This window comes from Podarcis gaigeae (genome assembly GCF_964106915.1).
Source record: "Podarcis gaigeae genome assembly, chromosome: 12".
NCBI classification, from domain to species: domain Eukaryota; kingdom Metazoa; phylum Chordata; class Lepidosauria; order Squamata; family Lacertidae; genus Podarcis; species Podarcis gaigeae.
The window spans coordinates 13,469,614-13,495,436 of NC_139688.1; the positions used below are offsets into that span (position 1 = coordinate 13,469,614).

Below are 25,823 nucleotides of genomic sequence, written 5' to 3' on the forward strand. Positions count from 1 at the left end.
AGTGAGGCACAAGCCAAATCCACTCAAAAGAATTTTATTCCCTACACTCGCCATGATGTGAGTATGACAGCAGGCTAGAGACTGGGGCTAGAAAAGAAAGCACCAGTATAAAGGCAATGAGGAAATGCTAGAAGAGAATTCCAACTCACTTGGAGATAGAACCAGTGTCTTTCTGCTTTGTTCCTTTCTGACTACTCAAGAAGGAACCTCTTGTGTAAAGAGGTTCCTTCTTGAGTAGTCAGAAAGGACCTAAGTAGGAATACACTGTTTTACCTCCTTAATACTATACATCAAAAAGGTATTGTACAGGAATGAGAGGAGCCAACACTCCTAGTCTTCCAGAGCTTTCTTCAAGATTCTGCTTGTGGTCAGCTTTCAAATCATGGGATGTATGTCTTCCCCTACCTGGATGTGCTTTCATCCATCCTCTATTTAAAAAGTGTTCCTGGGCACATTAATGGTACACCCCAAAGATCTGTAAAGGTGGCGTATCTTATTGCCCATAAACTTCACCCATACAAACAACTACATACATTACTACCCACTCCCCATTTCTTCTGAAGCAAGTTCACAAGCTCCCTAAGAGGAGAACAGAAAAATCTCCGTGCAGGCAGAACATCTGTGAGATGTTCTCAATACCAGGCCGTACACAATGTCAAAGTGTTTTAAGTGAACAGAAGACAAGGTGCACCATTATGAAGCTTGAGCTGAATGAAACACCTCTGAACCAAGTAAGCTGTAGAAGAACATATTGTCAAATCCTTTAATTGACACTGTAAAACAGGCAACTGTGTAAAAGAGATTGGAGAAAGAGGTGAAGGTAAACGTCACATTACAATCTGTAAACAAAGTGTCCTAGTGAAGCCAACTTCTAAATAACCCCTCTATGTCTGCTTGACATTAGCTTAAAAAGCTAGAGAGTAAAGATGTGCTCAGACTTTGCAACAACAATTCTGTCACGCTGTGTTAACACAGTGTACCAGTGGAGGAGAAAGCCAAACAATGGCACACTTAAGACACTTAACTTGCATACATTTTTGGTCTGATTTGATATACATCTAGCTCATACAAGAAAAGCATATTTGTGCTTTAGCCTCATAACGAGGCAGATGGTTTATGACTGAAGTAGAGGTTTTTGTACCTTAAAAAAAGGTACAAAACACTTGACTACACGAGTCAAACTACTAGGAATACATTACTAGTATCCATCAAAGAAGTACTAATACCATCTACTTAAACACATTTAAGCCTTTATAACTTTAAGTATTTATGTGTATTTTTTATCACTATATTTGAAAGTAGAACTTCAGCTGTAAAATAATTTTCAACTGAGGGATAAAATGATAATTTTAACAATTTCACATGGACAAAGTCAAGGAACAAGAGACCATCACATATATTTATAATGGGGGGAGGTGCTGAATCTGTCCCCCTTCTAGTGACTCTTATTTCACATGCATCTCCAGGGTGGTGCATTGTGGATTTTTGTGTAAGTTTGGAAGTGGGAGCAATAGCCAGGTTATACTTCAATTTCACAGGGTGAGATGGCCTGTATTATTCTTGTATCACCAGGAAACTGATTTGCTGCAGTGGCACTGGTCACATTACTAGATAGGTCCCTCCTATTTTCCTGCCAAAGGCATTAAAACTTTACAGGGGGCAATTTAGACTTTGGCCTAATTTCATGCACGTGGCTGGGAAGGGGCGGGGAATGGAAGGGGAGGAAGAGGTCCTACCCATCACTGGCCTATTTAGCACCACAAATATTGTCCCAAATGTGGCCCTTGAGAGGGAAAGAAAGTACCCCACCCCTGATTGAGATGCAAACCAGTACATAGGATAAGTTGTACACCTGATTCTAAGAAATTACAAGAATTGAGATGGAGCCTTCACTAATCAAATGACTTTTGGGGATGGGGGTTACCATGTACCATTAATCCTAACCACCCTACGATAACCAAAGGCAACATTTTCAGGGAAGCATTTCCTCTTGCACAGCTCCTGATTTGAATGGGGCTGTACAGTAGAGCACTTACAGGTGAACTAACCCAAGTTTATTAAGGTACTTACGGAAGATTCCTCATGCCATCTGCATTTATTGTCTTTGATGTTTAATTTGCAAATTTGTCTAAGTCAACTCTCTACCTATGAAGAAGATGGATTAAAATTCTCAATAATTGGTATGAACTTTGTCGAAAGCATGATAGCCACAGAATCACAAATACTTTCAAATTCAGTTGGATCCATCTATATGCTGACTGCAGTAGCTATGGTAATAAGCATACTGTTGGTGTACCTTTACTATACAGAATCCACTTTTTTTCCCCTGTAGGCATATTACTATTATGACATGCACATGAGTATGTTTCAATGTGGTGTTGAGTGGAGGTGCTAAGCACACTAAAAATCATAAAACCAATTACTACCATTTCAAATTGAGATACAAGGTATCAATATCTAAACTCTTGGGCCTGGTTCAGATAATCAAATGCTGTGAATGTGAATGGAAAAACAAGTCAGGAAGCAGAAGTTCATTGCAACTTCCCTTGCTTAACAGCTTCCAAACGAGCTTATCCACAAGTTGGGTGGTTTGTTCAGAAGCCATTAATTTTCCCATTTGCATGTGATGTGAAGTTATACTTAACTCATAACTACAGCTTCCTGGCTTCTTTCCCCACTTATGTGCAGGGTGCTGTATGTGGTGCACAGCACTTGTGCATATCCTGGCTTATTTAATCTGATTACCCTAACAATGTCACCGAGTGAGTCGATTTCTCTACATCTTCCACTGTGGCAAAAAGCCCCCAGTTTACAATTTATTCCAGTTCCCAGAAACAGTTTTATGAAAATAAGTTCTGTCCTGCATCTGTTCTATTTGTCATTTCCACTGACAATATTAGAAAAAATTCTATAATGTATTTACTATAAATGCTACCTTCCAAAATTTAATGCAAGATTAATTTTCATAAGAAATCATATGAAACTTAGAATAGTGTCTATTATCCAGGAACTCTACACTGATTTCAAACAGTGTAGAAAATGCTTGTGAGCCCCAATGAATCTAGTAACATTCTGAACTTTTTTAAAAAGCAGGATAATTTGCAGAATTATTTCAACATTGTACAACACATCAAAACCCAGTTTTGGACTTACTGAGATTAATATAATACTGATATTTTCAAAGTGAGGTAAAACATTAAAGTTGTGAAGATCCAGTTAACCTTATGGGATCTAACTTATAAATTGTGCTCATCTATGAATGGCCAGTGTCACTTCATCATCCAAGAACTACAAACCTTCAGCAAAGTTTCATAAAATGTCATGCTAGCCTTTACAATCTACCTACCTCTATTCACAGTATGTATGTTAACTTCCTTCAGATTCATAAGTTACACACAAGATTTGCTAAAGTGTAACAATATCAATGAAAATTGCATGCCTTAATTGGAATCTATATTTTCATATTTAAAAAACGGGAGTTTATAATCTGCTACCTGATTACTCCATGTTTTTTAAAAAGATAGATCAACAAAGGAAATAATGAAAAAATGGTCTATTCTAATGAACTAGAATGCACTGCACACTTAACCCAGGGCATCTAGAGTGGGATAATTGTTTTAACACTTGTGGAAGTTGTGTGCTATTGTATCCTTTTCTCACTGCTTATGCATATAAGGCGACACATTACACAGAAGGGAATGAACAGAATTCTCTGCATTTAATGGAATTGTGTGATTGCCCTAAAATGCATGATTATGTACACAACAATCAGAGGTCTGTGAAATTACAATTTAGCACTGCAACCTAGGCTTTCGTTATTGTGTCTCAGTAGAAGTTACCTTTAGTGATAACTGTAGGCCAGTTTGTTATTTAGAACCAGGAACTGCTGGTATCTTAAGACACAATGACAGTGGAAGCTCATCAGACGGGCAATGAATGTACTGATCCTGAATCTTACCATATTCTCTATAAGTTGTCCATTTTCATAATGCAATTTTACCGAAAAAGCAGCAACTCTAGTAAAGGATTTGCCATTTTCAACTAGCAAGGCTCATCTCAAGACACCCAGCCTAATTCTTCAGCAAAGGGTTTATGCTCGGGAGATTCTTGGCCTAATATGTTGATAGATCAATACGGAGGTGTATCCAAAGAGGAATGGAGTTTTCTTTTCCGCTTCCAGGTTTCAAGACAATTCTGCGCCAGCTGACACAGTAATTTAACATGGATCAATCTGAGAAAGAAGAGAGTACAGTCTGATACACCCAGCTTTCTTGGGTGCAATTTTTTTTGTTATCAACTTGGACCCAATATACAAACAAGAAAAAGCAATACAAAAACAAGTGCTATGAAGTGACAGGAATGTCATGAAGTCAAAAGGGCTCGGTTCCACCACCTGCTTTTCACAGTGTTTTCTGGTGCCCGTTTACAGATGGCTTTGCAGCCTCAGAGTCTCTTGCATTGTGTGAGAGGTGAAGCTTGTCTAAACCTGCAAAACATTTCAAAAGATAGTCCATTTAAATTTCTCTTTCACTTCTGACAAGTATAGGTGTTTTCAAAATCACATTAGTCTTCGTTCCAATACATAAATAAATTGAAGATTTTCGTCTCTGGAGACCTTATCTGAGAACATGAGAAACTAGACAGGATTATAAATGGCACAAGAACAGCATCTGTGCAACTTAACTGCCCCTTGCAACTGTCTAGTAGAACTTGCAAACACTGTAAAGTCATAATAGGAGGTATTTCCTCTCCCCAGGTCTAAATATTTGGTTGCTGATGGGAGAAGCAGAATGTCATGGCGTCATTATACAAATTTAAATTCTATCAGTCATGACAGAGGGGGGGGGGAGCTGTACGTGAGCTTTCCATCACATCTCACTTTCACACAACAAATACTGAACATTCTACATGGCTTTGTCTATTGATTTCTAATGTGAAGTTGAATTCATACATCTGCAATTTCATTATTACTAAATTTCCAAGTAACAAAATAAGCCTCAAAAACTGTAGAACAATAAACTACATCATGCAGTTTGAAAAGCACAACAGAACAGAACATTCGTCTACTCAAAACATCTCTCTGTCCATGAGTCTCTGGTGGTCTAATGTTGCAATTCCTAATTTTCCACCTCAAAGCTTTCCAGCTTTTGCATCATTATCCAAAGCAAACCAATTGGCATGTCAAAACCTAGTAAGAAATATCCCGTGCCCACTCTCAGTGTTGGTGGATTTGATTGTGGCAACACATTCCTTAATTACATCTTATCTGAACTACTGTGATGTGCTGTTCATGACGCTGACTGAACAGTGAAAGTTCTACTGCTTCAGAATATTGCAGTCAGGCTATTGAACAAGGCAAGCTGTAGGTGACATGCAACTCCCATATTACAAGAGCTTCATTTGGTACCAGTCTGCTCCCAGGGAAAATCCAAAAGTACTGGCTGTTAAATCATTACAAGACAGAGAACTACTTGGCCTCAAATTGTGTAGGCTTTTGCAGATCATAACTAACATAATAATAATTTTATTATTTTTATAAATTATTATTATTATTATTATTATTATTATTATTATTATTATTATTATTATAACATTCTGATGGTAGATAAAGCTTTTATTCAAACAGGCTTTTGGCTTCATAAGCTGACTTGCTATGGACACTAAGTATGCAAAACAATTGGTTCAACTAGTTGTTTTAGTTGTTTTTATTTTTACTTTTGCTTCATTATAAGTACCCTTGAGCACCATATGACAGAAAGATGGGATAAAATCAAACAAATTGTTTTCTTAAAAGGAATAAACTAGATGAACTCAACACAGAACCACTCACCACATGTCTTTTTATACCACATGAAGGAAGCTGGAAACCCACACCAGGCAAATTACTCCCCCTATAACTCTAGAGGGATAGTTTAAATTCAAATTATGCACAATACGGCTATCAAAAGAAAGAGAACAAATGTTACCTAATGCTTTGAGAAGCTCCTCTCTAACTGCAGAGGTGAACTTTCTGACCAGACACAGGGTTGTCACAATGGCAAAGAGGATATTGTAGGATAGCACGATGTAGAAATTTCCTAACCAGTTAAACCTTCCAAAGTCTCCAAGGAGATCAAACCTGGTAATACCTGCAGGGGGAAGAGAATGTGATATAATTCAGAAAAGCGAATGAGGGTGATATCTAAGATTGAAAAATGACCGCCAAGTACTTTAATCGAAAATTTTTTTAAAATTGTCCAGTCGCACCTTAGAGACCAACTAAGTTTGTTCTGGTATAAGCTTTTGTGTGCATGCACACTTATTCGGATACACTGAAACAGAAGTCACCAGACCCTTATATATAGTGGGAGGGTGGGGTGGGGTGGGGTTTTTCTCAGAAAGGTAGTAGGAGATGGGTGATTGGCTCAATGGGTATGATAAATCTGTTGACGACTGTTAATGACTGCAAATAGTCCTACAGGAAAAAGCAAGGGATAGGATTCAGATGACCAAAAATAGCTTTAGCATATGTAATGAGACAAGAATGCAGTATCTCTATTCAGACCAGGTCTCTCCATTAGTTTTCAGTTTAGTAATAAGTTGTAATTCAGCAATTTCTCTTTCAAGTGTATTTCTGAAATTCTTTTGTAAAAAGACAGCTGCTTTGAGATCCTGCATTGAATTGTCCTGGAAGATTGAGGTGTTCTTCTAGTGGCTTCTCTGTCTTGTGATTCCTGATGTCAGATTTACCGTATTTTTCGCCCTATAGGACGCACTTTTTCCCCTCCAAAAATGAAGGGGAAATGTGTGTGTGTTCTATGGGGCGAATGCAGGCTTTCGCTGAAGCTTGGAGAGCAAGAGAGGTCAGTACGCACCGACCCCTCTCGCTCTCCAGGCTTCAGGAAGCTATCCCCCCAGCCCGGCAAGCTCCGAGAGTGATGGCGAAGCTGTGCGCAACTTCGCCATCGCTCTCAGACCCGTTCTGGAGGCTGGGGTCAGGGGAAGCTTCGGCTTCCCCCGCCCCCAACCCCGCAAGCTCCGCTCGCTGTCATGGCTTCTTTTCTCTTTAGGGCTCGGGGGGGGGAATAATTCCCCCCCTTTATTCCCCCCCCCCAAAATAAGTGTGTCCTATGGGCCGGTGCGCCCTATAGGGCGGAAAATACGGTATGTCCATTTATCCTTTCGCATAGGGTTTGGCCTGTTTGTCCAATATAGAGAGCTGAAGGGCACTGCTGGCATTTGATAGCTTACACAATGTTAGAAGATGAGCAATTAAATAGGCCTGAGATGATATTTTGATGTTGCTGGGTCCAGTGATGGTGTTGTCTGGGTGTATGTGGCAGCAAAGTCGGCATCTGGGTTTATTGCAGGCTCTGGTACAGTACCAGTGTCTATGTTAAGTCTGGCTATCTGTAGGCAATGAAAGGTCTTCCTCCCAGGGCTTGAGAAAAAGAACTGTCGTTGTCTAGGAGAGATTGTAAATCTCTGGTGATGTGTTGAACTGTTTTAACTTGGGAGCTGTATGTGATCACTAGTGGTGTTCTGTTATCTTCTCTTTTGGGTCTGTCTTGCAACAAGTTCTCTCTGGGTATCAGTCTGGCTTTGTTGATCTGTTGTTTAACTTCATCAGGCGGATATTTTAGGCTCAAAAAGGTTTGCTGTAGATCTCTTAGGTGAGAATCCCTGTCTGTAGAGTTGGAACAGATGCGGCTGTCACGTGGAGCCTGGCTATATACAATTGATTGGTATGGTATGTTTGGGATGGTAGCTGGAATTATGTCGATATGTTTGTTGGTCAGTTGGTTTTCGGTACAAGGTGGTGTCTATGCACCCATCCTGTATTTTTATAGAAGTGTCCAGAAAATGTATTTCTTGCATAGATTGGTTCATTGTTATTGATGGTGGGGTGAAAGTCACTGAATATTCTAATACAGATAATTTTACTTTCCCATTTGCCATTCCCATCTATGACAAAGCTCTCCTCATTTTATCACTCAGAAGCCTGCTTTACTCATACTATGAAAAGCTTCATAGCATCCAATGTGGTGCGTTTTGAGATTCTGCAAAGCACCACATGACTCACTGTACCCTAATGCACTCCACTAATCCTGTTTGGACAGCTGTGTATGTGCATTTTGTTAGCTGCGTTTTAACTGTTCATCTTTGCAGTTTTAGCCTTCCTTTTATCTCTATGGCAAACAATATAGGAATTTCATTTGTGTCCCTCAGCAGGGAACTAGGGAGTCTTGCCTTTAATTTGCTTTTTGTGTAGCAGCAATGACACATCCTCTTGTGTGCATGTGTGCGCGCTCATTTTTCCCCTGATTATATTTTCTATAAGAAGGTCATCTTCATGCCAGTTGACCATGAATATAAGGTTTCCCACCCCCCTAGAAAGCCTCAGCAGCAAAAGATTACAGACTTATTTTTACCGCTCAAATTTTTTTAGGCTGAAACACCTAATGGCTGCAATTACTCACTTCATTATTTAAAGAAATGTGTACTAAAAGTTAAGAAAAATTGCTAAATTGATGAGACTTTCAACAGCAGTTTGTGGAATAGCACAGGGGGCTTGTTCCATCAAAGGGAAAATATGCCTCTAGGCATGATCAAACATTTGAGAGTTCCTCAAGTAGCTCTTTCTAAGTTGTTGATGCTACTTTCCTTTGGTTTCCCTCGTTTTCTCTACTTATCTAGCAAGTGAGTATCATCAGTAGTTATGACGGAAAAGCTCATGTTTGCTAACTATTTATAGAGGTCTTATTTATTTATTTGTATCCTGCACTTCTGGAATGGTCTTCAGAAACCTCAGAATCTAAACATTAAAAGAACAATATGGTGCCAGGCAAGTCTCCTGGAGGAGGATATTCCAAAACGAGGGCAGTGTGATCCCACAACTAAAACTGCTCTTGTCCTGTTATAAACCACCACACCTCCGAAGGCCAGGAAATCCGGAGCGGAAGCTCACAAATGATAGTTTCTGTCACTGCACTGCAGCCATGAAGGGCTTTAAAGGGCACCAAGACTTTGAACTGAGCTCAGAAAGAAGACGCAGGACCACTGCAGCCAGTCTAGCACAGGGGACTATGATCCCACCACCCACCCCAGTTAGCCTTGCAGCTGTAACCTGAACTACTTGCAATTTCCAGACTGTCTGCAAAAGGCAGCACAATGTACAGCCTATTGTAATAGCCCAAGTATATTAGTTTTGTTATCTGTGGCTGCAGCTGTTTTCCTATTATCGCAATGACAAGGTCATTTGTGTTATGAAACAGTCTGTGTGGCTTTTCAACAAGACCACCTCACTGAGGTTTGTGGCTAAGAAGAAACCTGAATCTGGATTTTCCACAACCAACCCCAGACCTATCCATTGTGCTACACTGGCCTCCAAACTGCATGACTGCAATCTTGGACAAACCTGATGGTCTACATTCCATTTGACTTCAGGACTAGTTTTAGCACTGAAACTAGCTTGGTTGCCCTGACGCCTGAAGGACACAGGGGTATGGCCTTGTTAATACTGCTAGACCTCTCAGCAGCTTTTGATACCCTCAATCAAGGGCAGGCTACTCAGCCTCAGAACTGGGGCACTTTGAATCAGTTGCTCCATTCCTATCACAGAGGCAGATTTCAGGTGCTGGTGGGAAACTACCACTGAGCTCTGTGAAATTTAGACTACAGCTGTGTTTTAGGCTTTTGCTGTCCTGTCCTTTTGCTGCTAATATTTATGCCTTGGTTTATTTTTAATCTTTGCTAGCCACACTTGGAGCACAATTTGCTTGAAATCAGGCCATAAAGTCTGTGCACACATCGACACACACAAATCCCAGGGTTTGTCGGTATAAGATTCTTACTGTCTATATTTCCTCTTTACACTACACAGAAGGCAAGGGTGTGCTACTAAGCAAATATATGTTGACTTTTCCCAGGGTCTTTCCTCTTAACTCTGTCCCTTTAGGGCCTACCACCCAAGCCACAGGCTTACAAGGAAACTTAGGCATTGCTGCTTGTGTTTCTGGAACCCCAGCAGCAATGCTCAAAGTAGGGCGCTGACATGGGAAGAATGATCAGAGCCTGAACTGGCTTAAGAGCTCCAGCAAAGTATGTTCAGAAAGCTGTTTCATAAGATACTCAAGTTGTACCTAGATTTTCTTTCCTGAAAATATGACCACTTACTGATTCGATAGGCAATGGCAACAAACTACACACACCTCAATAAAGAGTTCTCTAAAAAACAGAAATAAGACTTACCCAGTGTCCTTGACATAACTGGCAAAGCTGAACTGAGGACTAAGATCGAAACGCAGTTCCCAATTATCTGTTTGAACAAAAAAAGTATTTCAATATGATTGATGAGCTCTAAGTCTACCACGTATGGCACTGAAAACACACCCCAGCTTCTTCTAATTTGATTTTAAAGTCTGCCCATCCCTAAGGTTAATGTTTCCTCTGCATTTTTCCAATATTGCTGTAAGCCAAGTGTTCCCAAACAACTCAGGTCTCCTCTAAAAATTCTTATATAGACCACAGGGATTTTTTATATTGGCATATACTGTATCATACAAACACAAAGAAATGTTATGTTGGCTTCCCAGATACAGAGATTTCAGCCTCTGTGCATCCAGAACGGCATTTGGTCTCTGTGTTGAAATGAGCAGCAGGCTGGACTTGCTGCTGTTTTTGGTCCCAAAGGAATCTTTGGGTTCTTTGCTGGTAAGAACCACTGCAGATCAACCGTAATGGGCATCCTTCTGTGAGGGAGGCACAGGGGGAAGGAGGGGGGAAGCCCCACTGCACTAGAGGGAGTCCTTGCACTGGCTTCCATTTATGCAATGGGTGGTTGAATCTGACCCTCACACATTAATCATGGATTACATAAGTATGTGATGAGCTCCACTGGATAAAGGTAGAGTGTATCAATCTAATAAAACAAAATATGAAGCATTATATAGTATAGATGGGGACTGAACCTTACCGTTTCCTTTCTTCAGTTTCACAAAGGTATGAAAAAACAGCTGCCCTTAACCTCTGAGTACAGAACTGTTCTTTCACATTTCACAGTGCTTGTGCAAGACAAGTACCTCATATCAGTATTGTTCTTTAGTCATTTAGTCGTGTCCGACTCTTCATGACCCCATGGACCACAGCATGCCAGGCACTCCTGTCTTCCACTGCCTTCTGCAGCTTGGTCAAATTCATGTTCGTAGCTTCGAAGACACTATCCAACCATCTCGTCCTCTGTCGTCCTCTTCTTCTAGTGCCCTCAATCTTTCCCAACATCAGGGTCTTTTCCAGGGAGTCTTCTCTTCTCATGAGGTGGCCAAAGTATTAGAGTCTCTGCTTCAGGATCTGTCCTTCCAGTGAGCACTCAGGGTTGATTTCCTTCAGAATGGATAGGTTTGATCTTCTTGCAGATATTTCTTCCGGCAATCTTAATTTCGGCTTGGGATTCATGTAGCCCAGACTTTCACATGATGAATTCTGCATATAAGTTAAATAAACAGGGAGACAATATACAGCCTTGTTGTACTCCTTTCCCAATTTTGAACCAATCAGTTGTTCCATATCCAGTACTAACTGTAGCTGCTTGTCCCACACAGAGATTTCTCAGGAGACAGATGAGGTGATCAGGCACTCCCATTTCTTTAAGAACTTACCATAGTTCGCTGTGGCCGACACAGTTAAAGGCTTTTGCATAGTCAATGAAGCAGAAGTAGATGTCTTTCTGGAACTCTCTAGCTTTCTCCATAATCCAGCGCATGTTTGCAATTTGGTCTCTGGTTCCTCTGCCTCTTCTAAATCCAGCTTGCACTTCTGGGAGTTCTCGGTCCACATACTGATTGAGCCTTCCTTGTAGAATTTTAAGCATAACCTTGCTAGCGTATGAAATGAGTGCAATTGTGCAGTAGTTGGAGCATTCTTTGGCATTCTTTGGGATTGGGATGTAGACTGATCTTCTCCAATCCTCTGGCCACTGCTGAGTTTTCCAAACTTGCTGGTATGCTGAGTGTAGCACCTTAACAGCATCATCTTTTAAAATTTTAAATAGTTCAGCTGGAATACCATCACTTCCACTGGCCTTGTTATTAGCAGTGCTTTCTAAGGCCCATTTGACTTCAGTCTCCAGGATGTCTGGCTCAAGGTCAGCAACCACACTACCTGGGGTATACGAGACATCCATATCTTTCTGGTATAATTTCTCTATGTATTCTTGCCACCTCTTCTTGATGTCTTCTGCTTCTATTAGGTCCTTACCACTTTTGTCCTTAATTCTGGTAATCTTTGTACGAAATGTTCCTTTCATATCTCCAATTTTCTTGAACAGATCTCTAGTTTTTCCCATTCTATTGTTTTCCTCTATTTCTTTGCATTGCTCGTTTAAGAAGGCCCTCTTGTCTCTCCTTCCTATTTTTCAGAAATCTGCATTCAATTTCCTGTATCTTTCACTATCTCCCTCGCATTTTGCTTGCCTTCTCTCCCCCGCTATTTGTAAGGCCTCGTTGGACAGCCACTTTGCTTTCTTGTATTTCCTTTTCCTTGGGATGGTTTTCGTTGCTGCCTCCTGTATAATGTTACGAGCCTCCATCCATAGTTCTTCAGGCACTCTGTCCACCAAATCTAAATCCTTAAACCTGTTCCTCACTTCCACTGTGTATTCATAAGGGATTTGATTTAGATTGTATCTTACTGGCCCAGTGGTTTTTTCCTACTTTCTTCAGTTTAAACTTGAATTTGCTATAAGAAGCTGATGATCTGAGCCACAGTCAGCTCCAGGTCTTGTTTTTGCTGACTGTATAGAGCTTCTCCATCTTTGGCTGAGGAATATAATCAATTTGATTTCGATGTTGCCCATCTGGTGATGTCCATGTGTAGAGTCGTCTCTTGTGTTGTTGGAAAAGAGCGTTTGTGATGACCAGCTTGTTCTCTTGACAGAACTCTATTAGCCTTTGCCCTGCTTCGTTTTGAACTCCAAGGCCAAACTTGCCATTTGTTCCTTTTATCTCTTGACTCCCTACTTTAGCATTCCAATCCCCTATAATGAGAAGAACATCATTTTTTGGTGTCATTTCTAGAAGGTGTTGTAAGTCTTCATAGAACTGGTCAATTTCAGTTTCTTCAGCACCGGTAGTTGGTGTATAAACTTGGATTACTATGATGTTAAAAGGTCTGCCTTGGAGTTGTATCAAGATCATTCTATCATTTTTGAGATTGCATCCCAGTACAGCTTTCGCCACTCTTTTGTTGAATATGAGGGCCACTCCATTTCTTTTACGGGATTCTTGCCCGCAGTAGTAGATATGGTGGTCATCCGAACTGAATTTGCCCATTCCCGTACATTTTAGTTCACTGATGCTCAGGATGTCAATATTTATTCTTGCCATCTGATTTTTGACCACATCCAACTTACCAAGGTTCATGGTTCTTACATTCCAGGTTCCTATGCAATATTTTTCTTTACAGCATTGGACTTTCCTTTCGCTTCCAGGCACATCTGCAACTGAGCGACCTTTTGGCTTTGGCCCAGCCGCTTCATCAGCTCTGAATCTACTTGTACTTGTCCTTATATCGGTATAGCACTATTGTACTTATATCAGTATAGCACTATTATATTAAAACTTGCCACAACACAATATAAGTTTTCAAAATCTCTAGATATATGTAATTGGCCCACAAATCATTTTTCTAACCTGCTGTATGTGAAGGGGCTGAGCATATATAATGGGACTCAACATTTTTAATCAAGGATCATCTATAGTTGTTTACTTTCCCACTTTCAAGAATTGCTTGCAAGATAAAAGCAAATATTTCCCCCCTCCTCCAATTCTTTGAATACAAAAAAGAAAGGAGAGAAGGAGAAAGGGGAGCTCAAAAATTCAGAAGTTAATGGACAGCAGGTTTTCAGTTTAAATAATTTTGATCTGTTTGTGGGAATTACTTTTTAATGTGTACACCATAGCACTAGTTCTTCTAAAGCCACTATAAAGTTCTGGAAAAGTCAAGGTAGCCTCAGAATAAAAAGTGTTTCTGAATAAAACTACTTCCGATTTAGTTATTCAATTTGAATTAATTTACCTGCATTACTTGTAGCAACCAAATTCTTTGCATTTCAAAGAAGCTCCTAAAGTACAGTTTGCACAAAGTTACTCATTAGCAATACAAGGGGGGGGGAGGGAACCCTTCAACAGATTTTCTATGGGTAGTTAACAAGCTTGGCCATTCCAGCACTTTACAAGTGAATGGACGCCATCCAAACTAAACAGGACAAGGCTTTTCCTTCCTTCCCCTCCCCCTCAAGACCATTCAGGGCCTGAAAAAAATCTTCTAGTCTGTTTATGCAACTTACAAACACTAATCACCACAAATGAGCCATTCAGAGCAATTACCATCTGTGGGAGTCAGGTTTGCCTTGGGTGGAAGAAATGGGCAAGCAAGAGGAGGGAGACATCACCACCTCAGACTTTTTAACCTACCTTTGTCATCGTTGTGTCATCCTTTCTGGGAGTGAAATCTCCAAAAAAGCGTAAGCTATAGAAGCCAACAACCGAAGAGACCATTAGATAGCTGTGAGAATCAAGGAATAAAAGAACCACTAAAGAATGCCGGTTTCAGACTCCTAGAAGACTTAAGCACCACAAAGGGAAGGGGGGCAGAGAGAGAAAGAGAGAGAGAGAGAAATAACAACCACTTTTGAGTGCATGGGAATGGCCAGCCTGTCATTTTCTCTCTTCTAGGCAAGTGTCTTAGTAAATTAACAGCGTCCCAGAAAATTAGACAGAATACTTGTTAACAGACAAGAACGCCTACTGAAAGAAAGGATACAAAATCAAAATGATCTCGAGTGCTGCTCCCACAAAACCAAATGTGGACAGAGAGGCATTTCCTATGCCAGGCCCCTGCAAGATTTAAGAAACAAAAGTATTACACAGAGAGCACTATTATTTTTCTGCCCATAAAATCTCAAGTGCATTGGACAGAAGTACAAAAAATGAAGAGTTATGAAGCATCATTTTCTGATAATCTTCTTACTAAGCTAATCCCTAGCCATTAATAATCACACACTATCAAGGCTGAAAACATGAGCCAGACATTTCAAAACGTAATTATTTTCCATCCAGATAAGTTATGTTAGAATGCCAGTGTGCACATTCAGAATATTGAAATGCACAAATAATGACGCAAATATAGGGAAACCAGGGGAATTGTAAAGCAGCTTGCCTTACTACCTACTGCAGTCTCAACAGTAAATGCAACTCTTTCTAAATCATGCTCCATGTGTAAATAGAGTAACACAGAAAAGTCACAACATAACTAAGATATATATAAAGAAGGGTGACTGTACACAACTGGAGCTTTGTTCAGTCTTGCTGGTGATGTGATCCCTGTTGCTTTAGATACATGCCACTTTAAACAGCTTTCCCCACCAGCGGTGGTGTTAATGGTGACATCTAACAGCTCTGTGCATTATTAACCTGTACACATATGCTGCTGCTTCCGACACTGATTATTGAGATTGTTCCTTTTATTCTATTTAGATATGTCCCACATGCCAAACAATGTGCGAAGCACACTTCACAATATGAAAACTTGAGGTTGTGTGGCTGCTATTAAACTCAAAGTCAGGGACAGAATTCATACTTCTGAACACAGGTCTCTTAGGGCTGCAATTCTATACCCATTTTCCTGAAGCCCACTGAATTCAATGGGACTTTTCCAAGTAGGCATGTATTAGATTGTGCTGTCAATATGCCTTTTGCTGGTGTTAATATCACAAAAGAATAACACTTTACCCTTGACCCCTTTGGCATTGCAGTTTCATCAACCAGCAGGCAAAGAATATTGCAAGCAACCAAGAGGACAGAGATTGCCTTAAAAAGAAAAAGAAACATTGTCATGAAGGTTCAAAAATATTTGCTGTATTTCACACTGATTACCATTTCTGAGGAATCCCCCTCTGTATTGGAGAAGAAAACTTAGGGCAGTGGTTCCCACAGGGTGTGGCCTGCCACACTGGTATGGCAGGAGAGGGTGGCAAGTGTGGCAGATTCAAGGACAATCAAAGAAACATTTAAACATTTCAGTGTAGTATAGTATCATATCACATCAATATAATTGTTTTATACTCTCTGGATGTCTTACAATCATATTATAAAGTAGTTGTGTTCTATGTTATAAATCAAGCACGAAAAGAAGTTGTTTCTTTTTGTTTTCCAATGTACTTCTTATCAATAAAAAAATTGGTGTGGCACAAGCAAATTTTTATTCTGGAAGTGTGGCCCAGGCCCAGAGAAAAAAGTTTGAGAACCACTGGCTTAGGGAGACAAAAACAGCTTCTTATTATTTTTGTTACTCAGCTCACACAGGTACATGAAAAAGATCACTAATCTCAAAAGGACAGGTGGGTTTTAAGCAATGGAAGGAAATTACAGCTTACAGTTTCAATTAGCAGCAGGATCATTACAGCTGGATACACAAGATTCCTCTCCCAAGCTGAAGCCTTTTTCCGTCGTTCTTTTAAGAGAAAAATAAGCAAACTTGCTATATTAAGGTGTTTAGAGAAAAACATCTTTTCCTATTCTGAAAGCAGAAGTTCTCTAAGATATAGATCCACCACACTTAACTAAAAGAAGCCCAGATTAATATTGTAAGCAAGACTACTGTGGAATTCCAAGGACAACTTCCTAGCCTACCTCTGGTTTCAGGAGCAATTTGTAGGTCATTTATATTTCCCTGCCAGGCAATAAGTGGCACACACATTACTCTGCGTACTATTAAATTGTCCCTAACCATGACCAGGCAAAGTAGTGGAAGGATTTATTTTGGGGATATCAACCACCTACCCATCTTTCTGGAATGTTTTCCCCAACAATCTGGCTTCACATATGAGGAAGCACTTGGAACATTCAAACATTTGGCTCCCAGTATGGAGTCTGCAATGGTAACCTTTTCACTACAGATTACATCACATGCAAAAAGCTTATCAAAAAGAGCTAACATCCCATTGACAGAAGAATGTATATGTAATTTATTTCCTCTTTTAATATAATTTTCCAAAAGTGTAGTCAACCCATGGAATTTGTTACAAGGTGTGGCAATTCTCACCAATTCAGGTGGCTTTAAAAAGTGATTAGAGGAATGCATGGGAGGATAAGGCTTATGATGGCTCCAGGACCAGAAACAGAATGCATCTGAAGACCAGCTGGTAAGTACAGGAGCAGGAAAGGGCTACTGCACTCATGACCTATTTGTGGGCTTCCCACAGGCATCTATGGGAATTGGGGTGCTGGTCTACACAGGTCTTTGGTCTAATCCAGTAGGGCTCTTATTTCCTTATCTTGTGTGACTATATCCATCCATCAGATGGGATACTTAATTTTAAAAAACAACTAAAAGCTATTAAGTACATATTTACTGAGTCCCATCAGGGGAAAAGACAGGGCATAAAAAAATCAAAACCCATTTACAGGACTGCAGGGTTTCCCACCATGAAGTGTGATGTTAACAAAACCTATTGACACAAGAGATCGTCTTGGTAATAACACCTGATATGATAAGCACACACATTTCTAACACCACCCAGAAACAGTTTTAAACTGAACTAACACACACACACAGGGAACCACAGAAAAGGCCCGATGTAATTACCCAATTTTGTCTTCATACTCTTCACATTACTTAGTTCCTGCTTCAGTTGCTTTGTGTTGTACTCCACTGGTGAAGACATCCCTGTTCAAGAAGAAAGGCATGGCCATTTGGTTAGGACTACTAAAACAAACCTGGCTGGATTATAATGGTGCAAAAGAAGCAACTGCGCCAGGGCCCAGGCCAATAGGGGCCCAAGACTATGAGCTGAAGCAGCTAGGAAAGTTATGAAGCAAAACATACAAGCAACCTTCTAAATGATTTCTGTGAAAAGACTCACATTGGCTGCTGCCAGCTATGTTTTTAGCCAATGAGTTAAATCAGAACAGTGACTGATGAGTTGTTTGAATCCCAGACTATCGGAATCCCTGGGATCCTAAAGAGTTGTTATTTTCCTTCCTCTTTCCTGCTTTTTTCTTCTTTTCTAGTCCTTGGCATTTCCATTGCCCTTCCTTTCTTTGCAGAAACCAGGATGCACCTTTCCTGTGGTCCATCTGCAAAAATATAAATTGTCCTCTGCTTCCACATGGAAAAAGGCAAACACCTCTTTAACCATTTTACATCAGGACCAGAACCATAGATCACAGGTGGAGCATAATGTTTGTATGCATGGAGTCCCAGGTTCAACCTTTGGCATCACCAGTAATGAGGATAACAGCACAGCTAGGAAAGTCCTCAAAGAGCAGCTGCCCCTTGGAGCAGAGAAGAGTGAGCTAAATAATGGGCTACCTTGTATAAAGGAAGCTTTATTTGTCAATACAGGTGTTTGGATGCTCACCAAATCTCGCTACATCTGCAGTAATTTTCACATCAGTGTTAATGGGAAATACATCAAATCTTTAATATTTACACTGACGCATAAATGACAGGTCTTACAACTTCCTCCGAGATGATAACAAGGCAACACTAATCCCAATATTTTGCCAAAGAGCAAGGCAACATTTTAGAGCAATCACATCAGAACTCTGAAAGACAGCAAAAACTATTCAAAGCACTACAGCCTCTCAACTTCATTTCAAACAAGCACAAAAGTTTAATGTCTGCATTGTCTAGCCAATAAATCAAACTGGTAGACAGAACATGTCCAGACTAGTCATGAAAAATTAGAAGGGATTCTCCAAGAAAACCACAAAGCAGCTCATTTAAGGTCAATTTAACAGTATTATTTTGTTTTTCTTCCAGCCCCAACATAATATTTCAGTACCTCAAAGGAAATTGTAGGAGTATCTATTTGCATTCCCTGTAGGTGATTGGCAGTTCAACACCAATTAGTTCAAAATTACACTGTTACTAGTACGCAATAAAAACAACACCTTTCATCTTTCTTACATAGGTCAGAATACCTTCAGAGCCAATAACTTTGATCAAATAAGCATTTTTGATCCTGCCCCACCCGTCTCCTTGGATTCAGGAAAACTAATAGCTAAAGGCAACTTTTCCCTTTTAATATAAAGAAAGTCCTAGCTTTATTCTTTTGGTGTAGGAATGATGTGGGTATTGAAATACAATATGCTAGAAACACTGCTGCCAACCCAGTCTCTTTCGCAACAAGAAAGTTAAGGCAGATCATCCATTGCAGGGATGATTTCCTCACCACCAAAAAAAAAGCATATGGGGAAAATAAAGTTATATAAAATTCACATTTTATAAATTATAAGTGTTTTTAATGACTGGCATGATCTTAAAAAGGCATTTTTAAAAGACACAAGATTAATAATAATTTAAGTTTTTTCAGTTTGATTCCTAGAAGCATTCTGCTAAGCCAGAACCAAAGTAAAAATATTGCTGATTCTGATCCACCCTCTAGGAAATTAATATGATTATTGCTACCAAAGTTTCTCATTCTTTCCAGGATACAAAGACACGGTTCTTCAACAGGTGTGTTTGTTTTTCTTGGATAGATTAGTGGGACAAGCAAAGGTCCACAGCACCACTGAGTTGACTGCCCCACAGAAAAAAGGAAGATTATGAAAAGGTTCCATGTTTAGCCCAGGGAATTTTTATGTACAATGCTTTATAACACACAAACCAACTAACCTATTCAAGAAACTGAGGAGAACAGGACTTCCGGGTCGGCGCCATCGCCGAATGGCGGACTCCCTCCGAGCTCCAGAGGGAGCCTGCTGGGCAGGGCTTGGGTCCCGCCGCGCCGGCGACGCGGGGACCCTCAAAACCATGGGCGGTGATGCCCATGGACTTGGTGACTCGGCGGGCACCGTTTGCGGCCCCCGACCCGCGAAGGAACCTTTTTAAAGGCTGTGGAACGGGTGACCGGGGGGGTGTGGTGCTGTGAGTCCATTGCTTCCCCTGCCTAGCGAAGCCGCATGCCATTCGACGGAGAGCACCGACTTCTTCTTTTGAAAATTTGGATTAAAAAGTACAACCCGTGAGTAAATTTATCGGACTTAAAAGGAAAAATTTGTTTTCCGAATTCGGAGCGAGCGGGGGAGGTGCAAAAAGGAAGTCCGCCCCCCCCCTGTTGTAGATGTTTTAACGCAAGGATTTGATAACTAAGATCGAGAGAAGAATTTGCTTATTCGGAAAAAGTTAATTTCACGAAGGGAAATTACAAGTAATTGTGCTGGAGGAGAAGAGTGGTTTGTGAGAACTAAAATGTAACCCCCCAGGAACCGGGAGCGATCCGTTATGAGAGACTGGTGAAGAGACATAGAAATTTTGACAGCTGTCAAAGTAGCTGTCAAAGTAGGAGAACAAAAAAGAACTTTGTTACGATGACTTTGCTGGTTAGGTTCGTTACAATTTGGATACAAATTATTGAAAACAAGGGCAATAAGTTATTTGACTTTTGGGTCTGATCTGGAAAGCAACTAAGTTACCATATTCCCTCTAGAGGGAGTTTTGGGACATTGCAAGAGTGGCAGCAAGTGGAAAAACACTCATGGAATTGAACAGAATTGTTATCTCCTGGGAAAGTTGCAAAAACGAAGTATTATTTTGTCTACAGAGGTTTCTACACTAAAGGAGACAATGGATTTATCTATTGAAGAAAGGAAGGGACTTGACGTAAGTTTATGTTCCTGAACAAATAAAGCCTCTGTAGAGGAACCAGAAGTTTTTGAATTAGAAGGTTCTTGCAGCGGAACAGGAAAAGAAACCTGAGGAATAAGAACTGGACTAAACTTGAAGTTGGAACATTTGGGACATCCAGACTTTAAAAGGATCAAGAAACAGAATCTGAGTTATACTCTTAAATATAGAGGTCTGGATGGAAGAAGAATGATCTTTTCTGAGAGTTTCTCCAAGATTGGACCTTTTGAAATTAAAAATTACCTAAAAGATGGCAAAGTCGAATTGAGAGAGATCTAGATATGGACGTGGGATCTCCAGGCCGGCAGTAGACAGATGGATGGATTTTGGGGATCGAAACCGGGAAAGGGGGGAGGGAGATTTGGAACCCAAAGGCTGTAAAATTATATCTTTTTATCTTTTCTTGTTTTACTTTGTGGGATAAAAATAGGGGAATTCGTGGAAGGGAACTGGGGTCGATCTTAGGGAAGTATAAAAAAATTTAAAGAGAAATGGTTAATTAAGATAAATTAATTTTGAATAAATGGGCTAATTGTAATTATAATAAGGTTTTAAAATTTGGGGTAAGAATTTGTGGAATCAATCTAATGGAAATGGAATACAAGAGGGGGAGGGGGGGAGCCCTGGAAAGATGTCAATGAAAATTAAGGCTTTAAGTGTAAATTTTATCTTTTTCTTTTTTCTTTCCTTTTTTCTATTCTGGAAACTTTAATAAATATCATTAAAAAAAAAAGAAACTGAGGAGAACATTTCCTGTTTTGTGGTTGCAGTTCCAACACCTCTGATCCTACACTGTCGCAACTGTGGATAAACAGGAACTGCAGCTTCCTACTCCAAAGCTGTTCTTTGGAATTCATCAGGGAGAGGGGATTTTCATCAGGACTGGCATGGGAGAAAGGGTTAACTTCCCTTCCCTGCAAAGTCCTGATTAGTCATAGAAGAAGAAGAAGAGTTTGGATTTGATATCCCGCTTTATCACTACCCGAAGGAGTCTCAAAGCGGCTAAGAATCTCCTTTCCCTTCCTTCCCCACAACAAACACTCTGTGAGGTGAGTGGGGCCGAGAGACTTCAAAGAAGTGTGACTGGCCCAAGGTCACCCAGCAGCTGCATGTGGAGGAGCGGAGACGCGAACCCGGTTCCCCAGATTACGAGTCCACCGCTCTTAGCCACTACACCACACTGGCTCTCTGGCACACTGGCAGTATCTCCAGCAATTGCTGCGTGAAGTGCAGGAAGCATAGGAAGCTTTCTTCTACCCAATGAGACAATTGGTCCACCCAGCTCATTACTGTTTACACTGACTGGTGGCAACTCTCCAGTTTCAGGCAGTCCTAACTGGAGATACCAGTCTGATATAACGGGACACCATGGACCTTCTGCATGTGGAGCAGACGCTTCACCACCAAGCTATGGTCCTTCTCAACGGTTGGCAAACTAGCTGACCCCCTGATCAGGAGCACTCAGCACTGCAACGTTTTGTAGCAGGCCCATCTGTCCACAAAAAGTTGAAAATAGTCAAACTAAAGGAAACGTGACTATAGTAACTACACCTATTCCAAAGCTTCTCAGCTATACAGTAAAACATTTAAGCAACTGAAATGCATATTTTAGTTTTCCCATTTGATTCCCTGAAAGGAAAGAATTCAAAACCGATTGTGTCAAAACACGATTTCGCTTAAGGAAAGAAAGGGGGGGGGGAACCATGACCATTCCATGAGCACCAAGGAAACAATAATGAAATACACAGCAACGATTATTGTGCAGTTCCATCATAACATCAAGCTCAGTAGTTAGGGAAAAAATAATCACTCCACTGTAGCTTCAAAGAAATTCACTGACATTTGTGTTAAAGGTAACATATAAACCTGTTCAATGAAACAGATTGCTCTAAAAATCTCAAGGTAGTCTTTGAAATTCCAACTATAATTCTCTGTATTTTAGATGCTTATACAAATAAAACTATTCTCTATGGTTACATTATGACATGCAATGCCCTTAAGCTCATTTGGAGGTTCTAGCAGGGCAGGGCAGGGCAGCTATCATATACCCTTGGCCAAAGAACGGTGCATTCATTCTTATCTGAGATAGTCATCCTCTTCCACCGAATCTGCAGCTTCAGAAAGGATGCACATGGAGCAGTGAGGGAGGAAGGGCCCAATCAACCCTGGCAACCAATGGAGTGACAGATGTGACAGCCAGATCACCCTCAAAACAATGTCACTTCATTGAAATTGTCATCCTATATTTGTTTCTTGTTTTTTTCTTCTTATGATAGTCCCTTCATTTCTATACTGCCAGCACAGTACACAAACACTTGGGCCACAATCCAGCAGCATGTGCATACCCTCTGATGGAAAAGGACAACGTGGTGTTTCTTTCTGTGAGTTCCCTGTAACGTTTTATGCATAGCATGTAAAGAAATGGTTGGCATCCATCTGTTTTGAGAGGCAAAGGAGCGGGCCTCCAGTGGTTCTGAAGTTAAATCACTGCATTAGCAGCACCAAAGTAACCTCTCCAGGGTGCAAGCCTGGGCCGTGTGTATGGGGATGCTGGGCTGCCCAGATGACAAGACCCCCCTCTCTTGGCCTCCCTGATGTGGTCCAAAGGAAAGCAGAGTGCATTTGGCACCAGCTTGGCTGCAGCAGCTTCCGGAAGGAGGCATACAAGGAAATGTATTCTTGGTTTTGCCTTTATTTAAAATGGCTGCCTACACCACAATCCGTTCAGAGTGCTTCCAGAGAGCCAGTGTGGTGTAGTGGTTAAGAGCGGTAGTCTCGTAATCTGGGGAACCGGGTTCGCGTCTCCGCTCCTCCACATGCAGCTGCTGGGTGACCTTGGGCCAGTCACACTTCTCTGAAGTCTCTCAGCCTCACTCACCTCACAGAGTGTTTCTTGTGGGGGAGGAAGTGAAAGGAGAATGTTAGCCGCTTTGAGATTCCTTAAAGGGAGTGAAAGGCAGGATATCAAATCCAAACTCTTCTTCTTCTTCTTCCTTAAGAAAAGGCAGGTTTGGATCGAAAACAAATGTGGCAGCTGGTAAAGCTTATCATTTCTGTAGAAATTACAAAATACTGCCTCTTTATACAACCAGATACAAGACGAACCACCATACATATCAAACATACCTACCATTTAGCCTCCTCATGATAGCTTCTTCTTCTAAGGTGATGATATATATCTGTTCATCCAAGTCTTCAAGGATCTAAGTCAGAAATTTAGACACTAGATAAATATGCATTACAGGTAGTCCATACACAATTCACCATGTGCAAAACCTAGAGGGAATAGGAGCCTAGACATGAGGACAACCTATACTGCTGGGCCAAGTGTGAACTGGCCCTCAGCTGACCAAAATGGCAACGTTTATTTTTAAAACAATGCTTCTGGCATTCTCCTAGGCTTTCCTCTTGGTTCCCAAACACAGTGGATAATTTTAAATTTGTGCATATAGAATTGATCCTATGTGATGAGCAAAATTCTTCAAGTTGTCTACATATGGGGAAGGTTTGTTAAAAAATGTTCAGTTGACGACACAGGTCAAGACCACAATTCTGAAAATACGCAAGTACAGATTTATTTATATGTAGGACCCAGGTTACAACATAAAAGCATTTTCTATAACAAAGACTATGAAACAAAAACTTTCAAGTTTGTTCGGACCTAATATTTTTTCTAGAAAAGAATTCCAGTTTAAGTCACCTGGCCTGAGATAGCTCAGTCAGTAGCGCAGGAGAATCTTAATCTCAGGGTCATGGCTTTGAGCCCCATATTGAGCAAAGGATCCCTGCATTGTAGAGGGTTGGACTGGATGACCCTCAAGGTCCCTTCCAATTCTATGATTCTATGAGTCTGTGATTCTAACAGAACTTGGTCAAACACAGACTGTTTAGGTAAAGCTACTTTCTAGTTTGGGATTCAGGTCCCAAGCATCATATTTTCGGGCCCATTACAAACATGTTAACATGTGCCTTCTCCACACACTTGCCATGATCCCATACATACAATTTCATGTTATCATAAAATAATTTTTTCTAATTCTGAAATTAAATTGTATACATTTCTGAAATTGCACCATGGTGCACACCGAGGTTTCTCTGCCATGCCCCCAAACACTCCTCATTTCTGCTATTTTGTTAGAACACAAATTCCAGCCTGAATGAAAGTTCTACAAAGCTTGCTGACTATTTTGTAAAGAAAATGGTCCTAACAAAGGGAGTAATGTTTTGCTTCTTTATCATATTGTACCAACACAACAGCAAACGTTTTACGAATAAATCAATTCATTTCACAGCTTTATCTTTCTGCACTTTTTCTTTGCAAAATCATGGATTGTTTTCCAAAAAAATCAATTTCTCATTAGATCCCTTGACCGACAAAATAGCCAGGTGCCATAACTGCAGTTTTTGATGAGTGCAAGCTTGCTTACACTTATTTCAGTGTCTGACAGAGAACCTAGCAGTGTGCAAAAAGTATGGAGGGCTATACACACTTCACTGAAAACTAACTGCAGTTCTTTGTTGTAAATATCCTTTAGTAAGGTAAGTGATAGAGACGCGGGTGGCACTGTGGGTTAAACCACAGAGCCTAGGGCTTGCTGATCAGAAGGTCGGCGGTTCGAATCTCCGCAACGGGGTGAGCTCCCGTTGCTTGGTCCCTGCTCCTGCCAACCTAGCAGTTCGAAAGCACGTCAACGTGCAAGTAGATAAATAGGTACCGTTCCGGCAGGAAGGTAAACGGCGTTTCCGTGCACTGCTCTGGTTCGCCAGAAGCAGCTTAGTCATGCTGGCCACATGACCCAGAAGCTGTATGCCGGCTCCCTCGGCCAATAAAGCGAGATGAGCACCACAGCCCCAGAGTCGGCCACAACTGGACCTAATGGTCAGGGGTCCCTTTACCTTTAAGGTAAGTGATGATACTTCACACTCTTTTCCAAGTGGACTTGGAATATTTATTTTCAGGTGGAAATGTCTCTGAAATATCTATAGGATATGTGTGAAACAGACATTTAGAAGTTTCCTCCAGTTTATCGGGGCCTAGTTAGGTATTTTATGACTGAAGAAAATATAGAACACATGGGTATTATTTGATTACAATTTAGCCTCATTATCCCCTCATGGTAATGGGGTTACAGCCTGGCCAGACCAGGCTCCTACTT

General features: G+C 40.7%; 1 protein-coding gene across 2 annotated transcripts in view; it reads right to left on the reverse strand.

Moving 5' to 3' along the window:
• Positions 1-737: 737 nt before the first annotated feature.
• LMBR1 (limb development membrane protein 1) overlaps positions 738-25,823 on the reverse strand; it is a 68,858-nt gene continuing 43,772 nt past the window's right edge. For both annotated transcript variants that reach the window (XM_083705027.1, XM_083705028.1), the window contains 9 exons: positions 23,798-23,870; positions 17,623-17,703; positions 16,412-16,488; positions 15,768-15,845; positions 14,800-14,873; positions 14,451-14,541; positions 10,231-10,297; positions 5,967-6,128; positions 738-4,486 (listed from right to left, as the gene is read on the reverse strand). In XM_083705027.1, coding sequence (XP_083561153.1) covers positions 4,401-4,486; positions 5,967-6,128; positions 10,231-10,297; positions 14,451-14,541; positions 14,800-14,873; positions 15,768-15,845; positions 16,412-16,488; positions 17,623-17,703; positions 23,798-23,870 — 789 coding nt within the window. In that variant the 3' untranslated portion in view covers positions 738-4,400. The remainder of the gene's footprint in view (positions 4,487-5,966; positions 6,129-10,230; positions 10,298-14,450; positions 14,542-14,799; positions 14,874-15,767; positions 15,846-16,411; positions 16,489-17,622; positions 17,704-23,797; positions 23,871-25,823) is intronic.